General features: G+C 43.4%; 2 protein-coding genes across 8 annotated transcripts in view; one reads left to right on the top strand and one right to left on the bottom strand.

Moving 5' to 3' along the window:
- Positions 1 to 1,597: 1,597 nt before the first annotated feature.
- On the bottom strand, positions 1,598 to 4,842 carry MRPS17 (mitochondrial ribosomal protein S17). Of its 3 annotated transcripts, none has more exons than XM_042026071.1 (3): positions 4,749 to 4,842; positions 3,333 to 3,479; positions 1,598 to 2,333 (listed from the first exon to the last, which is right to left on the bottom strand). In XM_042026071.1, exons 2-3 carry the CDS (start codon positions 3,453 to 3,455, stop codon positions 2,043 to 2,045), a joined length of 414 nt encoding a protein of 137 aa, XP_041882005.1. In that variant the 5' UTR covers positions 3,456 to 3,479; positions 4,749 to 4,842; the 3' UTR covers positions 1,598 to 2,042. The 3 variants fall into 3 exon arrangements, with proteins under 3 accessions (XP_041882005.1, XP_041882007.1, XP_041882006.1); XM_042026073.1 differs by lacking the exon at positions 4,749 to 4,842 and adding an exon at positions 4,609 to 4,713; XM_042026072.1 differs by lacking the exon at positions 4,749 to 4,842 and adding an exon at positions 3,837 to 3,975.
- Positions 4,843 to 5,630: 788 nt separating this feature from the next.
- The window catches only part of LOC121663611 (merlin-like), a 21,505-nt gene continuing 1,518 nt past the window's right edge, over positions 5,631 to 25,617 (top strand). Inside the window, exons 1-18 of one of the 5 annotated variants that reach the window (XM_042026064.1) lie at positions 5,631 to 5,675; positions 9,600 to 9,845; positions 10,999 to 11,116; positions 12,730 to 12,855; positions 13,229 to 13,351; positions 15,775 to 15,858; positions 16,523 to 16,591; positions 16,822 to 16,904; positions 17,557 to 17,632; positions 18,046 to 18,183; positions 19,843 to 19,917; positions 20,268 to 20,381; positions 20,787 to 20,909; positions 21,433 to 21,650; positions 22,492 to 22,594; positions 23,257 to 23,384; positions 23,919 to 24,069; positions 24,749 to 24,958. In XM_042026064.1, coding sequence (XP_041881998.1) covers positions 9,838 to 9,845; positions 10,999 to 11,116; positions 12,730 to 12,855; positions 13,229 to 13,351; positions 15,775 to 15,858; positions 16,523 to 16,591; positions 16,822 to 16,904; positions 17,557 to 17,632; positions 18,046 to 18,183; positions 19,843 to 19,917; positions 20,268 to 20,381; positions 20,787 to 20,909; positions 21,433 to 21,650; positions 22,492 to 22,594; positions 23,257 to 23,384; positions 23,919 to 24,069; positions 24,749 to 24,958 — 1,947 coding nt within the window. In that variant the 5' untranslated portion in view covers positions 5,631 to 5,675; positions 9,600 to 9,837. Of the gene's footprint in view, positions 5,676 to 6,291; positions 6,731 to 9,599; positions 9,846 to 10,998; positions 11,117 to 12,729; positions 12,856 to 13,228; positions 13,352 to 15,774; positions 15,859 to 16,522; positions 16,592 to 16,821; positions 16,905 to 17,556; positions 17,633 to 18,045; positions 18,184 to 19,842; positions 19,918 to 20,267; positions 20,382 to 20,786; positions 20,910 to 21,432; positions 21,651 to 22,491; positions 22,595 to 23,256; positions 23,385 to 23,918; positions 24,070 to 24,748; positions 24,959 to 25,617 lie in introns of those variants that run through there. The other 4 variants (XM_042026066.1, XM_042026065.1, XM_042026063.1 and 1 more) reach the window with 4 other exon arrangements.

Here is a 25,617-nt window from a genome sequence, read left to right as displayed (position 1 = left end):
ACCTATAATGATTCTATCTTGGCCCTATAAACTTTCCCTTCCCATTTTAGGATTTTTCTATCAGCGCTCTCTGAGACTAATCCCGAAGATAACACATATGATGTGCTTTAACATCACAAAAGTACAATCTACAATTGCCATCACTCTATTAAATAGCACAGTCTGATGTGTAATTTGTTTTTAGTCACATTTCGATCTGACAGCATGGCAAATTCTTCAGCAACCCTCCCAGAGCCTACACTGGAAAAATGATAACCTTCTGTGATGACTCAATCTTAGAGGAAAAAAAATATGGCATTTTCACTGCTACTCAAAGGAAATCACAAGAAATACAAGAAAATATTTACTTTCCTAATTAGATGTAGACGCAACCTATTAAGCAAACAGGAAACCTTTTCTATTTCTTACATTTATCTAGTTATTAGACCACTCATATCCCATATATTGAGGGTCAAGTTCTGCTTGGATACAACTTCAGTGCATTTCCTACAGCCCAGGGCCAAATTCTACCCCACACCCAAATTCTCCCAATCTTTGCTTGGATGAAGTTTCACGTTTTACATTCACCTGGGGAGGAGTCTGAGCTCAGGTTTTTCCTTCCCTTTGCTTTGATCTGAGGAATTTATATAAACCTAAACCCCTGCCAAAAACAAGAAAAACCCTACAGCCACATACTTAAGGCACTTCCTCAAACTCAGAGCCCATGCCCACATTATTTTATACACAGTGAAGGCTTCTTGACACCCCACGTAAACACTGGCATTCAAAGAGCAGCGTTTTTTGCTTTGAAGCACTGAAGGAATTTTAAGTTTCTCATTCCTGCTGTCCCAAATAATTTGCTGAGTTCAGTCAGGCTTTTTAGGCAGCCAGAACTGATTTTGTGCAGGAAGTTAAAGGGCAAATGATCTTTAATACTCTGACAACAGCAGAGAACACAACTGGAAGCTACCAGTGCAAGACAGCTCAAGTTGCTTAAAGGAAGGTATTTTAGGTCTGATACACCTTGTTTTGCTTCTGATCTTAAAGCCCAACAGACACTTTGGAAAGGATTTCTCACAGCTCTCATATCCTACTCCCCCCTCCCACACTGCTAAATTTTGAGGCAGATGCCCTTTTAGATCTAAAGTCAGGAACATGAGGCTGCTGCAACAGCTACAGGCTCTCAGCTTGCTTTATGTCCTGGAAGAGAGGACATGAGATCCCCAGAGCTGGACCAGGATAAAGTCATCTTTCATCATTAGCTGCTCTGAACTTTAGCTCCACATTAAAGCATGCAGCAAAGCAGCACCTCCATCTCCCCAAAATGTGTTATTTTAATTAGCTTTTCTGATGAGACTAAATCTAATCACCTTTGCTTTTACTTTTTGGCTTTGTACGCTCATCAGCTCCCCTGTGTTGCTGGCAGCTCAAAGAGATTGAGCTCTCCCAGAATTAAATCCTGCCTTTGGACAGGTTACAAAGCCAACCACACTAAGCTGCCCAAAGCTTTGATTCTCACCTTTCTGTCACTATAAAGGCAAAGGGCTGTGTTTTGTTAGAGAGTTTGGAAGTCAGGAGGTTCCTGCAAGAGGAAATAAGGACACAAGCATGCAGCTGCTTTTAAAATTCTACACTTCCTTTCAAAAGCTTTAATAGCATCATCTCCAGTAACCCTACAAACCACAAAGGACTGCCTGAAATACAGAACAACCAAATAATGTAATGACCCTCCCACCAAAATTAAACATCACACAGTTGTAGTCTTGTCTTAACACAGAGGAGTCATTCCAGGAGGGCAGCTGGCTTTGGGAACTGTCACTGGGCCAAAACTACAGGCAACAAAATGAAGTGGCAACACTAAACTTGCATTTTTCTCTGTGTTTTCATTCAAAGCTCCAGGTGCCCATCACTCTGCAACATCTCTTTCCATAAGCAACTACATTTACTATTTATTTTGACTACAGATTTCACTGAAACATTTAACATGTCACAGCAGGGCCTCAAACATCCCTGGCAGAGAGAGACAAAAGCTGGAAGCCCTCTGCTTAAAAGTATTTCCCCTGCTATTTGTCTGTTGAACAAACTTTAAGTTCCTGAAGTTTCTCACTTAGATAGGTAGTATCTGCCTCTGTCAGATTTTCCGAATCTGACAGGTTTTCCAGGAATCTGGTTCCTGCACAGGGCTTTCCTGTGATTGGATCTATGACATTGCCAACCTTGAACACAATTTCAGCCAGTTCGTGTTTCACGTGTTTGCTCCTTCGCTCGGGCAGAGCTTTCAGAAGAACAATGTCTCCAACAACACACTGCTGCAGTGGGTCATGGGCAAAATAGGTTTTTCTTTTGTTAAAGAACTGTAAAAGGAACAAAAAGAAAAAAAAAAAAAAAAGAGAAACCTTGGCATTATATTTCAATGGGTAAATATATAGCTAGTATCAAATAAATAAATAAATTTCACTAAGTCAAGTCTTATGTATCTTTTAAAGTGAGATTCAGTAGGGATCATGAAGAGAAATGCAACTGTGCACTCTACAGGCTCTCCACAGAAAGCACAGCACTGCCCTTCCCAATCTCTTGTCAGGATAGTTTTGCCAACTGAGCCCACAGGAAAGGAGATGGGGAAGAAAAAGCTCTGAAATCTGTATTTTGAAGTTTTTTATGTGAGGGTTTTCTTGCTGAAATAATTTTCTTTCATAGAAAAAGTCAGTATTTTTTTTTCTTGTTGGAACAGCAGAATTCAGAATCCTTTAAGAAATATATTAGGTTAATAAATAAATAAAGATTCTTCTACCGGATAAAATATTGAAAGGGGCTCCACATCCTGACTCTATCCTTAACGTTCTGGTCACCAAAGGCAACTTATTCTAACTCCATGTACCACTGTTTCCCTATTTAAAATGGAGAAAATACAATTTTTAACCTTCCCGTTTGAAGTGCATTGACAAGGAATAAATCCAAGATCACAGTAACATTACAATTATGCATACAGAAAAAAACAGCTGTAAAATTTGTCATACAAGTGACTTATACACATTCAAGGCTCCAAAGCATGCTCCACATCAACATGAAAAGTTAAATCTAAGTGTGAAACAACAAAAGCTTACCTTCTCAAAAAGATCAAATGAAGTGCATTAACAAGGCACTTCAAAGAAATACATTTAGTAGGTAATTTGTAAGTCCTCACCACTCACTGCTTTTCATCCTTTGCAGTCATCCCCACAGCTAAAACCTTAAGTTCCTTAAGGAGTTTGACTTGTAAGGACTCATCAAAACTTCTAAGAGTCGAATGAGCAGAACATTTCTCCACACAATACAAAACCCACCATGCAAGACAAGTTGTTAACTGGTGTTACCTTTAGCAAGTAGGGATCCAGCACAAGCCTTGTCACTCTCACTTTGGCAGTTTTCTGCATTTTGGTCCCAATTACTTTCCCTACTATCCATTTTGCATGGACAGCTCCACGTGGGACAGACATTGTTTAGTTATGGTCATGCAGTGCCTGGCAGCAAGAAAAGCAGATGTGTTATTGTAACAGAGCAAAAAAATATAAGGGCTTTCTGATCAATACCAAAGTTTTCCTTATTTTAGACTAAGAGCTGCATTAGGTCATTTTGTTGGAAAAATGGGGAAGAACAGTTCAAAACTCCATTTACTGCACTACCTCAGCCTTGTTTGACAATATAGAAGGGATGTCACCATGTCCTTACTATCAGTAAAAGTTACCTCAGGACAGCAGTAAAACCGGACACAACAGCATGAGGATGAGATTTATCCCACAAAACTCCTTTGAATCACCCCAACTGCCACAAACACAATAGAGAAAAGTGTAGCTATGGAAATTACTCATTTAACTCACGCTCCAGCAGCTGTTTTGGCTGGAAACCTGTTCATCAGGTCCGTATATGACCAGAGTGCTCCCAAACAAGGGAGCAGCCTGCAGCTTTTGTTCAAAGTCATTTGCTTCTGTGCCTCTCATTATCAGCTGAGCTGATGAAACCTAAAAAAAGGTAATGAGCTTCTCAAGCCATAAATGACACATCAAAGAGCTGTCTGATCTATAGTACATCTATTTGCTTTTGAGTCCTTCCCTGCAAGTAATTATATCCCATCACCTTATTTGGTTTAATTAGGGACAGCTTTCTGCACCACTCTTGCAAGAGTCAGGGGCAAAATCAATAGAAAAATTGAATCAATATAAAGACTGATAAGAGATTAACGACCATTTTCTCTCCCACTCTGATATATTGTTAAGCACTACCAACACCTGTGAATTCTCCATCTACCCAATTTGTCAGACTTGCTTTGATGTTGCAACACATCAAAAGAAGAGTTTAGGGATACAGGGACACAGCCATAGGATGAAACGCTCAGCAAATACTCAGGGGCTGTTTTTCCCACCCCTGACTCAGCTGTGGGCGCTCAGGGCTGGAAGAGGTCAGTGTGGGGAAACCTCCTGTACCCCAGGGCTAAACACCCCACACAGACAGGCGTGTGCAGCACAGGCAACACCCACCGAGCACCAGCGGCTACTAGCAGACACGGATAAAAAAAGAAAATTAAAGCAGAGAGAGAGCCCTCAGCCGCCCCCCCCACCGCAGCTCCCCACAGCGCTCCACGTCAGGCCCTACCCCGGAGCCTCCGCGCCAGCAGGGCCGCGCAGGCGGCGGGGTTCAGCCGGGCGCTTCATGCAGCACCCAGGGCGCAGCCCCAGCACGGGGAAACCCTCACAGCCGAGCCCCCAGCCCCAAGGAACCCCAGTCCCTCTCACCGCCGCTGCCGCCACCGCGCCTCGGGGGCCTTAAAGGGACGGGCCCGGAACAGGCGGCGCCGAGCACGGAAGCGCCGCGCGCGGGAAGGGGCGGGGCCAGGGGCGGGGCTTCCCGGGGTATTTAAAGGCGCAGGCGGCGGCCGCCCCCTCAGAGGTAGCGCGGGTAAAATGGGTGTGGGTGGTAGGGATAAAGCATCCTTAAAGTGGGAAGAGCGCTCTAAGATCTCCTTAAAGGTCTTTTAAGGATGGCGAAGGGCCTGTAGGGGAAATCTTAAGATGAGTGGCTGAAGTAACTTGATTTGTTCAGCCTGGAGGAGACTGAGGGTCTGCATCATTCTCATGAGGGTGAGAGGAGGGGCAGGTACCGATCTCTTCTGTGTCGTGTGTGACAAGACTCGAGGAAATGGCTGGAGCTGAGCCAGGGGAAGTTTATATTGGATATAAGGAAATCAGGAAAATTTTTTTCACCCAGAGCGGTTAAGTGCTGGAATAGGCTCTTTGGGGCAATGGTCATAACACCAAACCTGGCAGAGCTCAAGTACTCAAGCACGTGGTGGGATTCTTGGGGTGTTGTGTGCGCTGTCAGGAGTTGGACTCTATAATCCTGAGGGGGTCTCTTTCCACTCAGGATATTCTGTGATTCTTGGAATGTTAAGTCCAGCTGTGCGCCCGGCACTGCTACTGCGACCCCTCAGCCACATCACCCAGCACCAGACCCAGACACTCTTGAACACCTCCGGGGTGGTGACCCCACCATCTCCCTCGCCAACTTACTCCTGTGCCTGACCACCCAAACAGTGAAAACATTTTTTCTTATATCTAATCTGAATCTCCCATCTCAGATTAAGGCTATTTTTTTCTTGTCCTCTCCCTACAGGCACAGCAGAAAAGACTTCCTCTTGTCCTCTCACCACAGCCTGCTTTCAGGTAATTGTGGGGAGTGATGAGGTTCCTCTCTGAGCCTCCTCTTCTGAACAAATGCAGGGTGTAAGTGCTGAATTACGTGGAATTTTGGAGGTGACTCTCAGTGCAGCCTCTTCGTGTGGCACTGAGGTTTCTGCACAGCAACAAGTGTTGTGCTCTTCCCCCTGCTGTTAAGTGATGGATGTGACAACTCTTGAAGGTTTTCCGTGTAAATCTGGAATAGTTAGAGGAAATATGGAGTGAGAGCTGGCCTGTTGTCCTTGGTCTCCATAACCTGGCAGATACTCAGTTTCTGTAAATCTGTCTATAAAATGGAGGTTTAGCAAAAAACTCCCAGACCACTTACAAACTGAATATTGGCAAAATTATTTGGCTTTGAGGTAAGGTGCTCCTGGTTTTTCCCCATGACTGGAGACTGAGGCCATCCTTTTTTTTTTTTTTTTTTATTTAAATGTGCTCACTTAATCACTTTCTGCTGGTATTTTGGCTGCTGCCCATTTTTGAGGCTTGTTCTCTCTTTGGTGTCAGTGTCTCATCATCTCTCACCACAGGAAGAGGACAGGTAGGGAATCATATTTAATTAACAGCACAACTCTGGGCAGTTTCCCTTCTTCAGGTGGCTGATATGTGGAGAACAGGAGACACTGTTGAAATAGTTTGATCAGATACACATCCAAGGAGTTATTTGGAAGTTCATTATCAATCCTTACGAATATCTAAGCCAAAACTCGTGGACTTCTCTTATTTTAGTGCCTGGTTACGTGAGTTACAGAGCAGAGAAGTTGGGAGGAGCCCTGGTGCAGGCAGGAAATGGTTAAGAGCCGTTCCTATCACCTGGGAAAGCAATCCTTTGATTTTTCAGAGGGCGCTAACATGCTGCAGTTCATGGAAACAAAGGGAAGGGGGATCAAGTAGAAAAGTTGTTCTTGGATTTTATTCTCAGTGGCAGAACTTGTGAGGGCTGGATATTGATGTCTGTGGGGAAAATACGGAGTTTTTGGATGAAAAGGGATTTTTTATTTTTCTTCTTATCGTCATTCAAAAAAAGGATCTGTGAGGTAAGTCTTGATTCCAACTGGTGACTTTAGATAACTTCTTTTTAGAGTGAGGGGTAGAGAAAATCCTTTATCTTGCTGACCCATTTTAAAACAGTGAATTCTTTGCTTAAATTGTTCCTCGGGCAGGGAGCACAGACAGGAGTGTGAGTCAACAACTGTTCAAAGCCCACGACGCTCGCCTGTGTCGTCTGCATTCAGATTGCTTGCATTAATTCCTGAGCTGGAGTATGGAAATTCAGGAACTGGGAGAAACATAATGAGTCAGGGGAATTTGCCACTCCGAGTTGCAGTAAATATTTCAGCGATGACAGTCTTTCATATTGTGGTAGTGTCTATGTTAATGTGCTTTTGCAGTGGATGCTCCAAGCATCTTCTGTTGGTGGCTCTTAAAAGTAATTCCCAAGCCTTGTCTCTTGAATCCTCACTGCTCTCCCAAAGGTTTTCTATTTCCAGCTCCTGTCAAGACTTTGCTGCTGTGGGGCAGATTCATTTTGGGGGTGTTAGAGAGGGGTCTCAATTGCTATTAGTTCTTTGCCTGTCTGCACCTGAGTTCTCAGCTTAAGAAGTGCTGCTGGTTTCTGTGTGAGTGTGAAAACAGATGATTTTTCACCCCAGTGTGGCTGCCCCAAGCGTGATGGATGGTGACAGCTCCCACCCAGGTGTCACTGAGAGCCAGTGCCGCGTGAAGGGAAGTTTTTATACCCTGCAAAACCCCATCCATCCACCTTGGAAATGCTAAGCTGGGAATAAATTGCACCCTCACTCTTGGGCAGCTTGTTCCTGGAGATATTTGTCTACAAGGTGCTGAATTCTGGTGGATTTACTGAGCTTTGTGTGCGTGCGGTGATGCTGCTTTCACATTTTTCTCTCTGGTTGCCGGTGGATGCTGTGAGTGAGTGGGATCTGATGTGTGGCGTACTCCCCGCGTGGATCAAAGGGCAGAGCTGTGCTGTAACACGCTGCCCACCCGCTGCTGTGACACAGATAAGCATCGCTGCTGCCAGAGTCACCTGGCCAGTTCTTCCTGCTCTTCCCCGTTCCCGGTTTCTACTGCACCCCCACGCTTTGCTCCTGGTTTCTCATTGTCCACGAGGGAGAACACTCTAATCCAGAGCTGCTGGATGTCCCTCCTTTCATCCTGGGTGTGAACAGAGAGTTGGGGCTGTTTTGTTTCTTCACATTTTATTCCCCATCGCTGCCTTTCTGTTCCCCTCACCACACCAAGCTTTTATCATCTCCCTGCGCTTGTTCCCAGCTCCTGAACTCTCTGTTCCCAGGTTCTGGCTGGGCAGGAATCTTTGATCACCGTGCCCTCTTTTGCATTCATGAGTTCTTTGGTAGGGTTCACATTCTGCTGCTTCTGGATCCCTGCAGGAATAAATCACTGGAACTGGGTGTCAGGAACTCTGCCTTGGAGCACTTGATTCCCAGTTAAACGCTGTTGTTAGCAGGGATTGCTTTTGCATTTATACAAGAGATGGCAAACCCAGATTGTTTTTTTTTTTTTTTTCAGCAAGATTTCTCTTATTTGAAAGAGTTCTTTTTCTAAAATCTCGTCTGCTAAGTGCTTTTGCTTCTGTTGTTGGGATCTGACATTCATTTCAGCTATTCAGTGTGAAAACCCTTTCCAATTTCTTTACCAGTGCTATTGATTAAAATGCAGTTTACTTTTCTGGGGAAAATTTGATATTCAAAAATGTCTTTTCACTGTGAGTCAGAATGTGCTTTTCCATGGAATAAAAGTTCTGGAAAGAACAAAAAAAATATGCTATTGGAAATGTTGAACAAATTATATTGTCATTTCAACCTGGTTATATAAGAAAAAAGAAATAACTTCAAAGTCGAAATGAAAAGCTCTGGCATTTTTCTCATATTTTGAGATAATTAGTACATTTTTCTCTAGCTGCTCAATTTTATCTGTTCAGAATTTTCCATATGAAACTCTGAGAATGTTCTGTACTGGCCCTAACTCCAAGTTCCTGTTTAACTCAATTGGCTGTTTCAGGTTACATATTAAAAATGAATGATGAAGTTTTTTTTCTCCTTAGTTTTCAGCCATTGATGTTTCTTCTAGAAATGAATAAAACTATTTCCAGGATTGTATAGAAACCTGTAGTTCTCAGGCTATAAATGGTGTGTCTAATGGTACAATTATTTACAGTTGGGAAGAGAGCCAGGTGGAGAAGAGCTTTGGAATGCAACAGGTTAAAATTTAATTTTGCAGCTTGCAGACTAGAGATCAAAAAATGTCTGGGGTAATCACTGCTGGTTTGGATGCCCTCACATGATGCTCTCCCTGTCAGTATTGCTGTGGTCATTTTGGGGGTTTTCAATATTCCCTTTTTCATTAATTGAAAACACTTTGCTGTGCTAAGCAGAAAGGACCTGAGCTCTGCTCAGTTGGGTGCACTGAGCTGCCTAAACTTGAGAGGAAAGTTTGTGACAGATCTGGTTTTCACTCCTTTAAAAAATAATCCCTGAGGAGAAAGGGGCGCCCTGGGGGTGATGGGATTTGGGCTCTGGATATGCTGTTCCTTGGATTTCACTGGTTTTTGGTGGTGTGGCCTCTCCTGGGCTGGTGGTGGGCACTGGCAGAAGGGACCAGCTTGGGAGGAGTCCTTTGAGGGTTTAGGCCCCTCCAGTCTCGAGGATATGCAGTCACATTGTTTTGTGGGGAAGTTCAGAAAGAGAAATGCCACCCTGTGCTTTTCCAGCACCAGAACATCCTGATTATTCTTGAATTTCCCTCCGTCTGCATCCTGCCTGCAGTTTAATTAAGCCCAGTATTCCTTGTCACGAAGAGCAGCCATTACAATGTATCACCACTCGGCCTTTCTCTGTCCTAACCAGTGCTTTCATCTTACCGCAGATGATTTTCTAGCCCTTGGACCTCTCCTTTTGACTCTCTCCAGTTGCCTTCCCAGCTCCAGAAGTGGTGCCCCAAACCCAAAAAACACTTCAGCAGAAGATTCACCAGAGCCAACTGGAGGGAGAGGCCTCCCCAACTGGTCCCAGTGGTATCAGAAGGATGAATTTCCTCCTGAGCTTGTTTTCCCTACTCTGAGTTGCCTCAATGACTTGTTCTCAACTGTGCCTCTGATATCCCTATGATTTGGTAACTATTTTATCTCTTCCCTGCCTCAGCTTCCCTATACTCTGAAAAGAAAAACTTCCCTATCTATTTCACCTCCTATTTAACTGCTCAAAATCTGTGGGTGGGGGGCACAAACAAAGTAAGTGGAAAATCAATACATTCCCAAGCCAATTTAGAGCTCAGCAGAAGCAAAAAAAGGGAGCAAGATACTTTATAAAATCCTGGAAGGTGCAGGCAAATGGAAATTTTCAGTTTAAACTCGAGCTTTACTTTGGAATTCCTCAAGGACAGATTGGAATTCTGCCACACTGTAAATAGTCTTAGGTTGTAGGAAACCAGGAATGCCTCAGTTGTTGCCCTGTATAGTTCACAGTTACTCACTGCATTATACAAGTTTGACCTGTTAATTTTATAAAGTAAAAAGAAGCAAAAACCTTTACAGGCTGATTTCCTGTGCTCAGAAAGAAATGCCTGAGAACTGCCTGGAGCAGATCCACACCATCATTTACCCCAGCTTTCAATATTTGCTTTCCACAAAGCCCTTGTGGAAGCAGCATCTCCTCAATTTTGTGGATGGTGTGCAGGTGATTACATTTAGAAGAGAAGATTTCTGAAGGAATTTTCTGTTGGCTTCTGCAAAATTAAACTCATTTCAGAAAAACTTCACTGGGAAAATTTCTGTTCTAAATAACTTTTGTCATCGTGAATGAGTAGCACAAGAGAATGTGGTAAATTCAGCTTAATTTCACTGCATATATTCCTTGGCTTTTGTATAATTTCAGGGAGTTAAGATCTCATGTTATAAAGAAATCCAATAGTTCAGTTGCTGAAGGAGCCATAACTGGTGGAAAAGGATTGTGTTGGATTTGACATCATAAAATTTAGCTGCACTTTCTGCTGTTCTACTGTGTGGAGATGCTGCAGAGACCCTTGAGAAAGAGAATTTTGTTTGTGATAGCCAAAACCTGAGAAAAGACAGCAATAACATTTTCTGACCAACTTATTTTAAGAAGCAAGCTCATTTTCAAGGTTTTTCTTTCAACGTCCTTATTGTCTTAGACACAAAAAATGCATCTCTAAAGGTGACTTTATTCTGCATGTTTGGACTCATCCTACTTTGGAATCTAACCAAGAAAATGCTGCCGAATTTCCATCCCTCGATGTGTGATTTCAGGTGTGGCTGCCCTCATCAACTGAAAAATATGTCCATCCGAGGCCTGAAGAAGAAACAACCAAAGACTTTTAAAGTTAAAATTATAACAGTGGATGCTGAGATGGAGTTCAGCTGTGAGGTGAGAGTGTCAGCAAATTCTGGGGACTTGGGGACTGACCTTTGTATTAGCAAGAAATTAGGAAAAATCAGGTTATCAGCTCATGGAGAGTCTTCAAACTGATCTGTTATTTTTATAAAGAATGAATTATTTCATCTCAGGTGCATTCTTAGCTCTGTTCAGAATTTAAAGCTGTTTGCATGAAATCCATTTGGCTGGCATAGCTAAATTAACACTAAACCTGCTTTCTTCATAAGCATTCCAATTGTTTGTAAGCATTCCTACTTCTCCATGAAATTCTTTTTTTTGGAACTGCCACAACTCTTTAAGACACTTCCAGATTGGATAAACTGGTCAGAGCTGGTGCTAAAATGTTGCTTTTAAAATAATTTATAAACTGGTGCTTTTGTTGATCTGGGACATTCCGTTTAAATTTGCCATTTATAAACTCCAGTTCTTTAACTGCAATGTGTGTTAGGATCTCTGGGCAGAAGAGAAAAAAAGGATTGATGAAAAAGCTGACAGTTCTTCCATTAATTATGGCTATCTGATAAAATGATTAGGGAAATCATGGCTGGAGAAAAATAAATGATCAATTGCTAAATAAATTGGGCTGCACAATTGAAGGGACAGAACTGTCCCTGATTAATTAATTCCTAATCATCCAGCAAAAGCACAGCAAGACACAGTTATTCTGAGGAGTTAGAAAACTCAGTTCCAATGGGACTGGCAATTTTAGTGAGACATTTAATGTCATTTATTAGGTCCTGCAGAAACAGAATAGATTAGTCTTGTGTGACTTACTGCTCTGGAGTACTTGCAGGCAGAGTTGTGAAAATAAAGGATTTGGAAAATTCGATTTGGAGGTCAGAGTCCTTGTTAACAAATCATGTGTTCCTTCCTTTGCTACCTCTCCTTTCTCCCCAGACACTGCTCTTTTGCTGGGATGATTTCCAGCTTTCCACTCAAATACCGCCTAAAAGTTCACTTTATTTTTGGTTTTTTTGCCATTCAGTTTTTAGTTTTAGCAATTAGATAAAATCATCGTTCTAAAATGTGGTCAAATAGAAGAAAGAGATGAGCAGCCTCTTTGGTGAAAAAAAGCATCAGATGTGTGTGAATTTGGGACCTTTAATCAAAGTTTGCTCTCTCTGGCTGCTGAGTTGAAATGGAAACATTTAAGAAGACTCATTTAAATCAGAGTAGGATAAAGGCTTGGCCTGGTGCCACAGAAATACCTGAGGGGTGTGAAAGGTGGATCTGCTCTCATTGTTCAGCATTCCTACCCCGTGTCCTGATTTGATTTCCCAAGGCTTTCCTCTCAGTCTCTCCAATTTGTATAAACTATTGAGTCAAAATTTTGGACAAATATTAATAAAGACTTATTATAAAGCCACATCCCAGGAAATCAACAGTACAATCCTCATTCCCAGTGCTCCTCAATTGCTTGGTGATTAAATGACTCCAGCTGCTCTCTGGATGTGTCTGGAGAAGGAGAGGAGGTGGAACACAGCAACTCTGAGACTATTTCATTAAAAACCTAAAAGTGAAATAAGATTTCATAGGAGAAAGGGCTAAAATGGAGCAAATTCATTTAGGATAGCCATGTTTTTCTTGATTTTTCTCTCTTTTAGATGAAGTGGAAGGGAAAGGATTTGTTTGACCTGGTGTGCCGAGCCCTTGGTTTAAGGGAGACTTGGTTCTTTGGCTTGCAGTACACGATTAAAGGAATGTGCACCTGGTTAAAGATGGACAAAAAGGTACAGGGAACAAAATGTGTGGCAATTATTTACTTCTATTGTGTGGCAATTATTTATTTCTGTAAGTATTGACTTTCTGGAGCACAGGAGCTAAAGGGGTGTGTTCCATGACAACTCAGAATTTTACATGATAGCTTTTTTTTTAAGGCTAAAATTGGATTCTTTGCTCTGATTGCTTCTATCCCATTTGACCTGGAACATCCCACACTAATCACCACTAATTGCTTATAGATTAAAGCTCAGAATTATCCTTCCCTCTAAAATATGGGAAGGCTGCTTTAAGGGGATTATTTGCTGCTTTCTGCTTTTCCTCGGGAATATTATCTTGAGACACTCATGTATCCTTTTTGCTGCTGATTTTATCTCTAAACAGGTTTTAGATCAAGAAATCCCCAAAGAAGATCCCATTAGCTTTCATTTTTTGGCTAAATTCTATCCAGAGAAGGTAGAAGAGGAACTTTTACAGGAAATTACCCAGCATTTATTCTTCCTTCAGGTCAGGAACAGTTTTTAACCATGAATTCCTTCTGTATTTCCCCCAGTCCTTTTGCATTGTCTTTGATCTTGTTGGCAGCTCAGGATAATTTTGCTTGCTTCAGCTTATCAAGAACTTTACAGATATTACTTTTATGAAATACAAACATCTCTCCTGCCTGCTGTGGGTTTGTGTCCAGGTAAGCTGGAATGTTCCATCTTCTGCAGGTTTTTGTGACAACACCCAGCAGTTTGGCTGATGATTCCAAATCTGGATATTCCAGACTTGTTTTGCTCCTTAATGAGTGTTAAATAAAAATTTCATGCAAAGCTGGAACTGTTGGAAGAACTGTGAGGCTTTTGGGGAGATCTTGTGCTGGAGGGCAAAACCTCTAGAAAACAAGGACTCCCTAAACCTTCATTTTGGATTGTAGGGGTAAAAGATCCTGGAATTTGACAGGCATTCTGAAATCCAGGTTTGTTCACCTGGCAAGGTTTAAAAGGAGCAGAGCAGCAAACAACATTTGAGCTCCATCAAAAAGTGGATGAAGGAGCAAATTCTTAGAGCCTTATCAAAAAAAAGATGGATCAAGCAGGAAAAGCCCCATAGCTGCAGCAAAGGATACAAGCACTGAATTTGGGATGGTCACTTCCAATGTCTGGGACATCCAGCTTCTCTGCTGAGTTGTTGTGGAGTCCCTCTGAAAGTTTCAGCCTCTGGAGTGTTGCTTTATTCCAGCAGGATGTGTCTGTGCAGGTAGCTGGGGTGTATGAGAGAAATTCAGTCTGCAGCTGGAAATGAACCCAGTAAATTCCCCTGTGCCCTGAGGAGGGTGTGCTAATGAAATAATGGGGAAATGGTTAAGAAACCCACCAGAACTTCATCCAGAACCTTTAACCACTTTGGCAGTTTATTTCTTCAGCTAATTTTGGAAAGGAATGAGAGCAGCAGAACTCTTTTCCTACTCTTTTAATCCTGATTTTTCCACTTCTTTTTCTTTTCTGCTTGAACCTGCCTTAACTAGCAGACAGGCAATTAGCAAATACTTCTCATTCCAACGTAGGAAAACAAGGCTGAAACAAATTGGAACTTGCAAAGTTTCCCGACTGTTAAGAACTTCAGCTCACACCTGGATGCTAATAGGAAAAACATGTACAGACATCTGGATGCCTGAAGATTTCAGCTCTCCTGACTCTTCAGAACTTTGCAAATTAATGTGGCATAACAGCTTTTTCCAAAATGCCTGAATAAATGTCAATTACTAAAGCTAAATATTGTCTGCTGAAAGATGAGGTCATTTATTGCTTCTTCATGAAGTTTAACAAAAAGTCCTTGTAAAAACTGATTAGGAAAAAAACCCCAAAACAGCCCAGACACTTAAAGGGGATTTATCCACATTGTTCTGAATTCTGGAGCATGATTTACACCGTGGAGAATGAAAGCTGGAGCTTTCCAAATTGGAAGAAAAATCTTTTCATTCTTTCCATTTTAACAGCCTAGAAAGAATGTTCCCTGCGCTGGAACTCAGGTTCAGAGATTGTGCTCACCAGGGACTAAATTTAAAAGAAAAAACTTTCTTGGTGGTTCATTTCAGTTCCCAGCACCTACAGAGGTGTGTTTGTAAACAGAACTTGTGCTTGCTCAAGTCATTTTTTCTCTTTGGAAATGTTTAAGACTGTGAGCTATGCAAAATTTTGTTGTCTTGTGTTTGTTCCTGGGTTAAATCCACCTGAGAGGAGGATTTGGGAAGATTGATTTCCCCTTCCCTCTTTAGGTTTTCAAACAGAAATTGCACAACTGATTTAAAATCATACAACACATTCCAAACCATTACACCTCTGGTCTTGGTAGCACCACAGGTTATTAAAATGAGACGAATGTTGAAAGACTCTTTCCCATTGTGTGATTGTGCTTAGACCATTGCAACTGAAGAAATTAAGTGCTCTATTATTCAGCTTCTCTTTTGGGGCTCTCCTTTATTCTCTCATTTTGGAAAGCTGGAGAACACCTCTTAGGGTTTTTAATATGGCAGCACCAAGCAGCTGCACAACCCTGAGTGTGCTCTGGTTGAGCCTGACCTCCAGAGCTCCCTTCCAACCTAAAATTTGATGTCTGATGTGATACACAGCAGGCAGAAAAAAAGGAGGATTGTTAAAAGAAATGAAGCGCAGACAATAAAACTGATGTTTTATAAGATATTCTTTCGTAGGGCTCCTTATGTAACTGTGTGGAGAGAGCTGACTGGCATTTTTGGTCTCGTTAAATGCAATGCTAACTAAAGGCTTCCTGTGTTCCTGAATGCCAATTTCTTGTTGCTGTTATTAACTCATAAAGGTGATATTTGGTGCCAAGTTATAGTCTGGGCATGTCTGCTTTCATTTCAAGCCTGACAGAAATCCTGACTTTGAGCTTCTTTCACTTGCTCCCTTTTTCTGTTGGTTTAGGTTAAGAAACAAATCCTGGATGAGGAGATCTATTGCTCACCAGAAGCTACAGTTTTACTGGCTTCTTATGCTGTTCAGGCCAAGGTTTGTGCATAGAAAATCTCTTTTTTCATTGACTTTTTTCTGGTTTAACCAACACATATACCTGGTGGTGTGTAAACACAACAGGGTTAAAATTTGCTGTTAAAGAAGTTGATCATCCTGGGATGTAAAGGCACAGCTAGAAAAAGAAGCATCAAATGCTACTACAAGGATTTTTTTTCTATACTGTGCTTCTGCAATTTAGGGGATTTATTTGGGCCTAACATTTTAGTATAATCTTTGTCCAGGCTAGAATGATTTCCTGTTGTCTTAAAAAATTATCATGGATGCAGGAGGTGCTCAAAACAGAGCTCAGAATGGGAGGACACGAATTTTTTAGTGTCTCTTAGAGCTCTGTTCCCTTCTTGCCACCAAGAGCCCAACTTACACAATGGCAGGAGGTGAACACAACTTCTCAACAGCTGACGTTCCTCTAGTCCAGAGGGTGAATTCCTGGGAGATTCCTTCAGTTTCCAGGTTAGCATTGAAGTCTAAGTGACTCAGTGCCTGTGTTGGAGCCACCTGCATGGCACAAGGGCTGGAAGTTCCTTCCAAAACAAAACCAAAATAAAATCTGCCTCAAGTTTTCGCGTCAAAATTTGCAAGGAACAACTCCCTCAGCATTCTGCCTCTAACAAACTGATATAACTTTTCTTTTTTGGGACAGTATGGTGACTATGACCCAAATTTCCATGAGCCAGGCTTTCTAGCCCATGACGAGCTGTTACCCAAAAGGGTGAGTCTTAATTTTATACAAATCCAAATCTCTGAATCTGCTCTTTGCAGTGCAGAATCTTTGAATCTCCCCTTTGCAGTGCAGATATTGCTGGGGATTAACCAGAGCATTAAAAACTCTGCAAAATGACCAAGATGTGAACTGCACCTCTGAGCATTCGCTTTGCTTGGGAGAGGCAGCATTGGATTTGGATCTTCAAAGGGACTCAACCTCCTTCCTTTCCCCCGCAGGTTCTCAGGCAGTACCAGCTGACAGCAGAGATGTGGGAAGAGAAGATCACTGCTTGGTATGCTGAGCACAGGGGGATTGCCAGGTAGGAAACCTTTGCATTTCTTAGAAATCCCAGACGTTTCTTTATGGGATTTGTTGTCTTCAGTGTGATTCAGCCTATCTGGAAATGCAATTAAGCAATAAATAGGATGTGTTAGCACCCAGAGGCAGCTTTTCCTAATATTTGGGTTCCATTTCTCTCTGTTCTAGAGGCTTCTTAGCATTATTTTTATTGAATATTTTCTTAAAGATGTACTGATTTACCTTGAAGGGAGGAGAAAAGTGGGCGGAGAGATTCTCGCCCTTCTTTGGCCTTCGCCAAAAGCTCTGTTCAAGACTCATTTCTCAATGAACTCTGTTTCCTGAAGGAGATATATTCATGGAAAACAATGGGAGGTTGGGTTTCCAAGACATGGAGTGGCAAAACTAACACAAGGATGAGACTTTTCATGCATTTTAAAGAAGATTACACTATCCATGAGTCATCTTTTCAAATAGGTGTGACTTTACTGCCTTTATTCTGTCCAGATGCTGTTTTTATTATCCTTTTTTCTATTATTGAGAGCAAGATGACAAAATTAAAGTAAGTTTGTACAAAGGACCAGATTACCTGTTCTTTTCTAAGTGGGAAATGGAGAGTCAGCCAGGAGAGAAAGGCTGGAAAGGAGTTTCATAATCATGGCTTTATTCTCCAGGGATGAAGCTGAGATGAACTACCTGAAAATTGCCCAAGACTTGGAAATGTATGGTGTCAATTATTTCCCAATTGCTGTAAGTGCCTTATTTTAGCAGTTTGCAGTTGCTGCAGATGATGGTGCTGTCCTTTTAAAATCCTCCAGGGAGTTTGGAACTGGGACTCCTGACTCCTGCTTTTCCCTGCTGCTGGTTTTGTTCTGACTTGGTTTTCTTGCCTTCTAAATGAGCAGGTGAATCAAACAATTAAGATTAATATTTTTACAACTTGACAGCTTCCTTGGAATAGGAAGGAAAAATAGTTTGAGGTGCTATAAACAACCTAGAGGACTCAATTTATTAGTAACAGTGACAGCATTCATAATATTTTATATAAACACCAATTTCCTAAAATACAGATAAATATCAATATATTAAAATATGGGCTTCTTGTCTGTGGTTGTTTAATGTCACCAAAAAAATGCCATTTACTGATCTCTCTTGTTTTTTAGCAAAATAAAAACCACACAGATCTCCTGCTTGGAGTTGATGCCAAAGGTATTCATATCTACAGCATTAATAACAGGTTCTCTCCAAATAAGTCCTTTGAGTGGAGCTCTATCAGAAACATTTCCTGTAGTGAGAAAGAGGTATGCTGGCTTTGATGTATTATTCTTTTTACATGGGCATGGGTGTGGACTGGGATTCTTGGAACAGGCTGAAAGCTTCCTCTGTTGAAATAATTTTGGGGGAGAAGGGGGAAATCCTGGGGAGCTTTGTTACAAAACTAAAAATAACAGCCCTGCCTTGCAGATGAGCTCGAAACCTTGGTTCCCCGAGGCTGCTCTGAGCTCTGACTCCATTCTGGCTCCTTCCCTGCTGCTTGGCCTTTGCAAAACAAGTGTGTTGATCTCTGAAAAAGACAGATATTATGAATGCCACCGTGCCTGGCTTCCTCAGTTATCCCAGCAGGAATTCCACAATCCATAAAACCTTAATGCTGTTTGCACATGCAGGAGCCGTCCTTGTAGCTGAGGCTTGGAGCCCAGTGGCAAGAGGACACATGCAGGGAGATATTAATGGTTTTCTGCCTCAGCTCTGCCAGTTTGCTGGGACATGATTTCACTCCTCAGCACCACCCCACCGCTGCAATTTCACTGGGAAGCCCAGCTTTTGCTTCTGGAAAGTGAAGGAGCAGGGAAAACTTACTCTCAGTGCAAATCACGGGCTGCATGGAAGGCTCTAAGCAGAAAAATCAAACCCAGGAAAACTCCATTGGTACTGGAATCCCTGGGATTTTTCAGCCAAAGGGCAGCACAGCCTGTTCCATTTTCTGTGGGCTTTTTGGAAAACATGAAGGTGAGATTTTAGATTCATGCCCATTCAGTAAGGCAAACCTACAGGATTTGCTGCCTCCAAAACATTTTTGGTACCTGATAACATCAAACTTCCCCTGAGGTGTGGGAATAAACTGCTTTAACTCCCTGTTGTGGGGAAATTGGGCAGCCCTGTGTTTAAACTTCACTTTATTCAGTGCCACAGCACAGCCTGGCTCCTCAAAAGGCAGCCAGGCATTACGTATAGGGTGAAAGGACCTATAGGACATCATGATCCTGGTGACCCAGATGCCCTGGAATCATATAGGAATTACCTTGCAAAGGGATTAGAGGAATTGAGTACCAAGGAACCTCTGAGGCACAGAAAACAGGGTCTTAAATTATTAAAAAAAAAAAAAAAAAAAAGGGGGCCATGTTTTGTTCTGCAGCCAAACAGAGCACAAAGTGGGGAGTGGAGCAGGAAGACCCTTCCTGGCCTCTGGGAACAGCTTGGGAAGTGGACTGAAAAAGGAAAAAGTGAGGAAGTCTCCAGGACTTTTACCTGCTGCTCTGAAGAGCAAGCCCTTAGGCCCTTGATCCATTTATTTATCCCTGCAATGGTTGCTGTCCTGAGAGGTGTTTGACATTTCCCTGACTTTAGGGCTATGCCTGCTCCTTGGGATTGCTGATGTGTCCTGTTCTCCTGATAACCAGTGCTTGTTCCAGCGCTCTGGGGACAGTGTGCAGTGCACAGGTGGCATCAGGAAAACCACCCAGACTGGCACTGGGGTGGGCCTGGGGGTTTATCCTCCCACACAGGCTGATTCTATGGAGAAAAACAGTTTTATATCACTGTCCCCCTCTTTGTGGCATGAATCACTGCTTCCCCAGAGAGATGTGGAGATGGGCTAAAGTTTGCATTGGTTTTAATAGTTTCAACTTATTTTCCTCCTCACTGTGCTTCCTTTCTTTTTTTTTCTTTTGCCTGTGTAGTTAACTATTAAACCCCTTGACAAAAAAGCAGAAGTCTTCAAGTTCTTTTCCTCTCAGCTCAAAGTGAATAAACTGGTAAGTGCCCTGCTTTCCTTCTGTGAAGCTGAACCTGGTGATACTGACTGAGAAATATTGTTTGTAAACAAAATCATGATCTTGACATCTCAGCCTAGATGTGTTGCCTGTATAATTCAGGAAAATGGGATCAGAGGGAGATGAGGGACAGAAGGAATCTCTCATCCTGTTACAAACTTACCTAAACTGTTGTGTGCCTGCCCTGGGTGCTGATTTGCTTGGAAGGGAAGCAGCTGCCAGTACTTGTGCTGAAGTCAGAGTTGTCCTCTGAGGCCAGTGTGGGCCTCTTTGCCCCTCTGGCAGGGGCACAAGTCCATAAAAATCACATCTGCTTTGCCTTTCCTCTCCAGATTTTCCAGCTGTGCATTGGAAACCACGACCTATTTATGAGGAGGAGAAAAGTGGACTCCATAGAGATCCAGCAAATGAAAGCACAAGCCAGGGAAGAAAAAGCTAGGAAAAAGGTAGATTCTTCCTGCTCCTGTGTTGTTGAAAACACTGATTATTATTCCAGTTGGTGCCCTTGCTGCCCCTGTATTCCATCAATATTGTGTGGGAGGTGAGGAAGTGCAGCAGGATTGGATGTGGGAACAGCTCTGAGGCATCTGAGGATATCAGAGGTGTTTGTGTGGAGAGGTGATCCCAAAGATTTGGGCCACACAACAGATCAATCCAAGGGCTCTCCCAGCAGTCTGAAATAACCAGGAGTGCCTGCCTGAGGAGGTCCATGCTGCAAAGTTCAGGCAGCTCCAGCATCTGTGGTGACCATCCCAGCTGGAGAGCAGCCCCTTCTTCATTTGATGCATTTCACTCAGGCCCAGGTGAGATTCTGCTGCAACCCCACAAACTCTTGCTCATCCTACTTCCAGATGGAGAACCAGAGGCTGGCCAGGGAGAAGCAGCTCCGAGAAGAAGCTGAGAGAGCCAAAGAAGAGCTGGAAAGGCGCCTCTTCCAGCTGGAAGATGAAGCCAGGCAGGCCAACGAGGCCCTGGTGAGTTAGGCTGAATGTTCTTGTGCTTGATGGGCTTTCTTGGTTTGGAAGTAGGATGCTTTTTTGACACCAGGAGACAACCAGACATTGTAGCTCAGGCAAGGCTGGAGAGTTTCCAATCACTGGTGGAAAAGGCATTTCCCATTTTCCCAGGAATACCCGGGAAAACCCTGATCTGCCATAATCTGTGAACCATTCTCTCCCTGGATTTGGCTCACAGGGCTCTCTTCAGGCAAAGAGCGGGGGAAAGGAAGCAACCTTGGAGCTGAAATGGGGAGAAAGGGGCTGGCTTCAACTTTGTCCAGCTCGAAAATTTTTCTCCTTGCTTTATAGAGGTGAGACACAGGAAATTCTGGAGCAGAGGAGGAGCATTAGACCCTGAAATTGTGTCTGGTTTTTATTTAAGAAACAATATTTTATCACTTGATCTCTTGGTAAAAGATGTCTTCTGCCTGCTTGCCTGCCTGCAGGGGGGATTTTGCTGGCTCTAAACAAGGAACTAAGAAAAATTCTTTCTCTTCAGCTCCGATCCCAGGAAGCAGCAGAGCTGCTGGCTGAGAAGGCTCAGATTGCAGAAGAAGAGGCCAAACTGCTGGCCCAGAACGCTGCAGAAGCTGAGCAGGAGCGCCAGAGGCTGGAGATCACAGCTCTGAAAAGCAAGGAGGAGAAGCGGCTGATGGAGCAGAAGATGCGGGAGGCGGAGCTGATCGCGGTGAAGCTGGTGAAGGAATCTGACAGGAGGTGGGGTTTGCTTCCCTGGCACTGCGTGCTCTCAGCTGGGCTGCAGAGAGTGCTGCTTTCCTCAGAGCCGAGCCCAGCAGGGGGGAACTGCTCCTGAAGTGACACTTCAGAGTGACGAAGCCTCCTTGTGCTTTGTTTGTTCCACCTGGAAGCTGTTGTTGTATTGCAGGTCAGGTTTACAGGGGATCGGATGCAAGGCTGTGGAGATGTTTAGCAAGAAAGATCCAGAATGCAGAGGCATTTTCTATTTAGTGTTATCAAATGAGCACTGGCTACCTAACTGAATTTACCAGTCTTTATCCCCTGTGAGATATGAAGCTGTTTTCATTTGTTAGTACCAAGTGAATGGCCTCTTTTTTCCTTTTCAGATCTTCCAGCAGTGTCAAACCAGGTAAATTCATGTGAAATATAAACCACTCGGAATGTTTGCATGTTCCCTGAAGATGCAGAGCAGGCCAGTGTTGACAGAGGATTTTTAACCCTGTTATTAAAAAATCCTTCTACTTGTTTTAGGATACTGCCAAAAACTTGCCAAAATAAAGAGCAGCCTCTCCCCACCTCAGGGAGGATCTCTGATGGTCTGGAGACAATCTGTATCAGCAGGTTGTAACTGAGCCCATGGAAGTTAGGAGTAGGAAAATCACATTAATTCAGCCACTTTGTGCAGGGGTGTCTCTGCCCTGCTGTGTCCTGTGAGCTCTCCATGTGAGCATCCTTCCACGAGTGTCTTGGTATAAAGACAGCACAGTAGTGGACTTGTTCTCTGGAAGTTAGTGAGCTCTGAAATCCATGTGCTGGTTGGAAACCATCAGCCATTCCCCTCAGGATGTTTATTTTCCAGAGCCAAGGAAGCAGAGCACCTGAAACAAGACCTGCACGAAGCCCGAGAGGCCGAACGCAAAGCGAAGCAGAAGCTCTTAGACATAACCAGGCTTAATTATCCTGTAAGTTCTGCTCCACTGGGAACCACTCCATCTTCAGGGATAGTCAGGTGTTGATGACATTTCTGTAGCCCCCAGCAAGCTGAGTAGTGGCACGGCTGCATCCAGCTGGGGACAAAGACCTGTGGGACAAACTGGTGTGTAAAAACAGTGTAGTGAGGATGGGAGTTGTGTTTGCTCAGGATGATAAGAAAGGCATGAAGGCAAGACAGCCTCTGCTCCCTAAGTCCATCACCAGTTCTTGTTTTAACTTTGGTCTTGACTAACTCGTGGTGGCATTGCAGCCAGGCAGGTTTTTTTGTGGAGCTGGTTGTGCTGAGCCAGCTCTGTCATCCTGGCACATCCATGAGTGCCTTCAGGCAAAGGAGTGAAGTTGTCCCCAGCACGAAAGCACTGCTAAAGTTCTGTGCCCCAACTCCCTCCTCTGCTCCGGCCCTGCTGAGGATGGATTTCTATTCTCTGCTGAAATAGAAACGCTGCAGCCAGGATAAATCTCTGCTCTTGGATCTGTGGGTTGTGGATTCCAGCTGGGTGCAGGGGAAGGGCTGCAGGAGCATCTGTGTGTCTCAGAAAATGGCTCAGCATGGCATTCTTGCAGAGCTGGGGAGATAAACCCCGGGTCAGTCCCTCAGATCTGACTGACAGTGCTGTGTTGCCTCTTCCAGCACATGGCCAAGTACCCCCAGTACTCTCCAGGTGACAGCAGAGATGCCAACTTTGACAAAGGATCCATAAAGCTGGATTTGAAGGACATTGACCTCAAGAGACTCTCCTTTGAGATAGAGAGAGAGAGGTATCAGTATGCTTGGGGTGCAAATGAAGGAGAGAGGAATTGAAATCTTTGGGAATCACAGTTCATCTTTTATTAACTTGGGATATGCATGTGGCTGGAGGCCTTTTACTGAGCTGGTGTGGGTGATTCTGTGTCAGACTGGCTGTTCACACAGAGGAAAGGTTTTTTTGGTGGCATCAAGCCGTGATAAATCCAGAACCTTCTGTCTTGGGGAGGGACAAAGCACTTTGCTGAACTAACAGCGTGTGAGAGGACAGAGTTTCCCTCTAGTGCTAAAGTGTGGAATTGCTGGGAGCCAATCCATCGGGCATCCCTTAGTCTGGAAGGAAATGCTTGGTAAAAAGTTAGGAATTAAAAAGAAAGACGTGAACCCCCTTGTCACTGGGTCAGGGGAGCCAGGCTGGCACTGGCAGAATTCATTCTACCTATAAAACATAAAATGAAACGAAAACCAACTCTCCTCCTTCCACAAACACCTGTTCTGGAGTTAAATTGTGCCACTCTAAGCTTTTTGTCTCTGATGCGTGGACCCAGGCTGGACTACTTAGAAAAGAGCAGGAAATTCGAAGATCGACTGAAAGAACTGAAGTCTGAAATTCATGCTCTGAAACTGGAGGAAAAACAGGCTGGGCTTTACTGTCACTGGAATGAAGTCCTGGGCTCCTTGGATCGCTCCATAGGAGCTGTAAGTACCCTAAATCCCTGCCCCTTTCTGCAGCATGAACCCTAAAATGGAACAGTGTGGGTGTGCCAGAGGGAGCTGCTGTATTTCAGTCCAAGCCTTCACTACCCTTGATGATAAAACATTAGAAGCATGAACGCAGAGGAGGAAAATTCATGTCAAAACAAAATCTTAAGGCCTTTTTCTTGGGCTGAATAGCAGGCCCATAAGCAAAAAAAGAATCATTTTATGATTATGAAATCACAATCAGGGGTTTAAGGTCTTGGAGCAAACGAAAATGTTGTGACTGACTCGTTTAAATGTGGTTTCTTACAGTTTGCATCACATTCTCATTCATGTGCTTTGTGGCTGCTGAAAGTCATAAAAGCCTTGGTGTATTTTTTTTTTTGAAGGAAATGAGGAACTAGACCCAGATTTTTGTCATAAGTTGCTTGTTTTAAATAAATTCTTCAACTTCTTCCCGAAGCAGGGCAAGAGTAGGGCTGGCTTTGTCTGCAGGTTGTTGCTCATGCAGCAAAAATGGCTCTGAGTCAATGGATTTTAGAGACAGAAGGGGGAGGCTTGAGAAATGATGAGGAAAGATGGCCTTTATTTTCTGACTACTCATCTGATGTTCTTTTTGGCTTGCTGAGTGTTGCTACAGAGAGGGCATTCAATTTCCATGTGCTCTTTTCTTTTAAAGGCCCCATCTTGGATGAAAACCTTTGAAACTGGGGATTCGTTGGATGTAAATCTTCCAAGACCTTTCCCTGCTTACTTGTTAAACACTACAAGCAGCTGGCCCTGTACCAACAAAATTCAACACACGGTGCCAGTGGAAAAGTCATCTTCCCAAGGAAATTCCTTGGCTGCCAACAGTGTGGGCACGGGAGCCAGAAAACAGATGATAAAGGTAATCAGATTTGTGAGTAAATTCCTAAATGTTGACTAAAAGTTTAGAGTTCAGAGATGGTGGCTGCCTGTAGGGACCTGGTTTGTCCTGCTCTGTCCCAGCCTCACAGATGACAAGGCTTTTGCAGGATTTTGGAGCCCCTGGTGCTGGCACATCATTTGGGAATGTTTATAACTCGAGGCTGCCTGTTTTTTTCTCACTTCTGATCTAAGCTGGAGTGCAAAGCTTTAAGCCTGGGTAAATGAAGCAGAGATGTCTGTACACAGTAGGAGGATCTGCGTTAAATTTTATTTGTACCAGCCAGACTTGGAAATGAGAAATGTGCTCCCAGGTACAGAGAGCTTAAAACATACTGTGCCTGTCTTGTGGTTTTAAAAGGCAGGCAGGAAGAGACCAATAAATACCCAGGCTCCCAACAGTTCAGTTCTCTTCCATGTGCTCCCTGTCAAAGAGGCCTGAAGAGCAACGAGCTGGGTGTCAGGAAAGAACAACCTGCTTTGAAATGTCACTGGACTGGAGAAATCAGGAAGAGCTGTGAGGAAATGTGGTCTGGAACAGTGGGAAGGAAATCAGCTGTCTGTGGCAATGCTAATTGGGCAAGGTGTTGGGAATGAAGAAAGCCTGATGGATTTGCTGTGGTTTATCTGAACAAAACGGGG

Source organism: Corvus kubaryi, unplaced genomic scaffold (genome assembly GCF_017639235.1).
Source record: "Corvus kubaryi isolate FWS band 111438036 unplaced genomic scaffold, C.kubaryi_AGA036_p1.0 37284, whole genome shotgun sequence".
Lineage (NCBI taxonomy): Eukaryota > Metazoa > Chordata > Aves > Passeriformes > Corvidae > Corvus > Corvus kubaryi.
This window is presented reverse-complemented; position numbering and strand designations above follow the sequence as displayed.

Bases quoted from the DNA above. Each gene is read 5' to 3' on its own strand.
- MRPS17 (XM_042026071.1), bottom strand. From the start codon at position 3,455: ATGTCTGTCCCACGTGGAGCTGTCCATGCAAAATGGATAGTAGGGAAA. The intron at 2,334-3,332 runs GTAACACCAGTT...TTCCTTTTACAG, and splicing joins TGGATCCCTACTTGCTAAAG to TTCTTTAACAAAAGAAAAAC.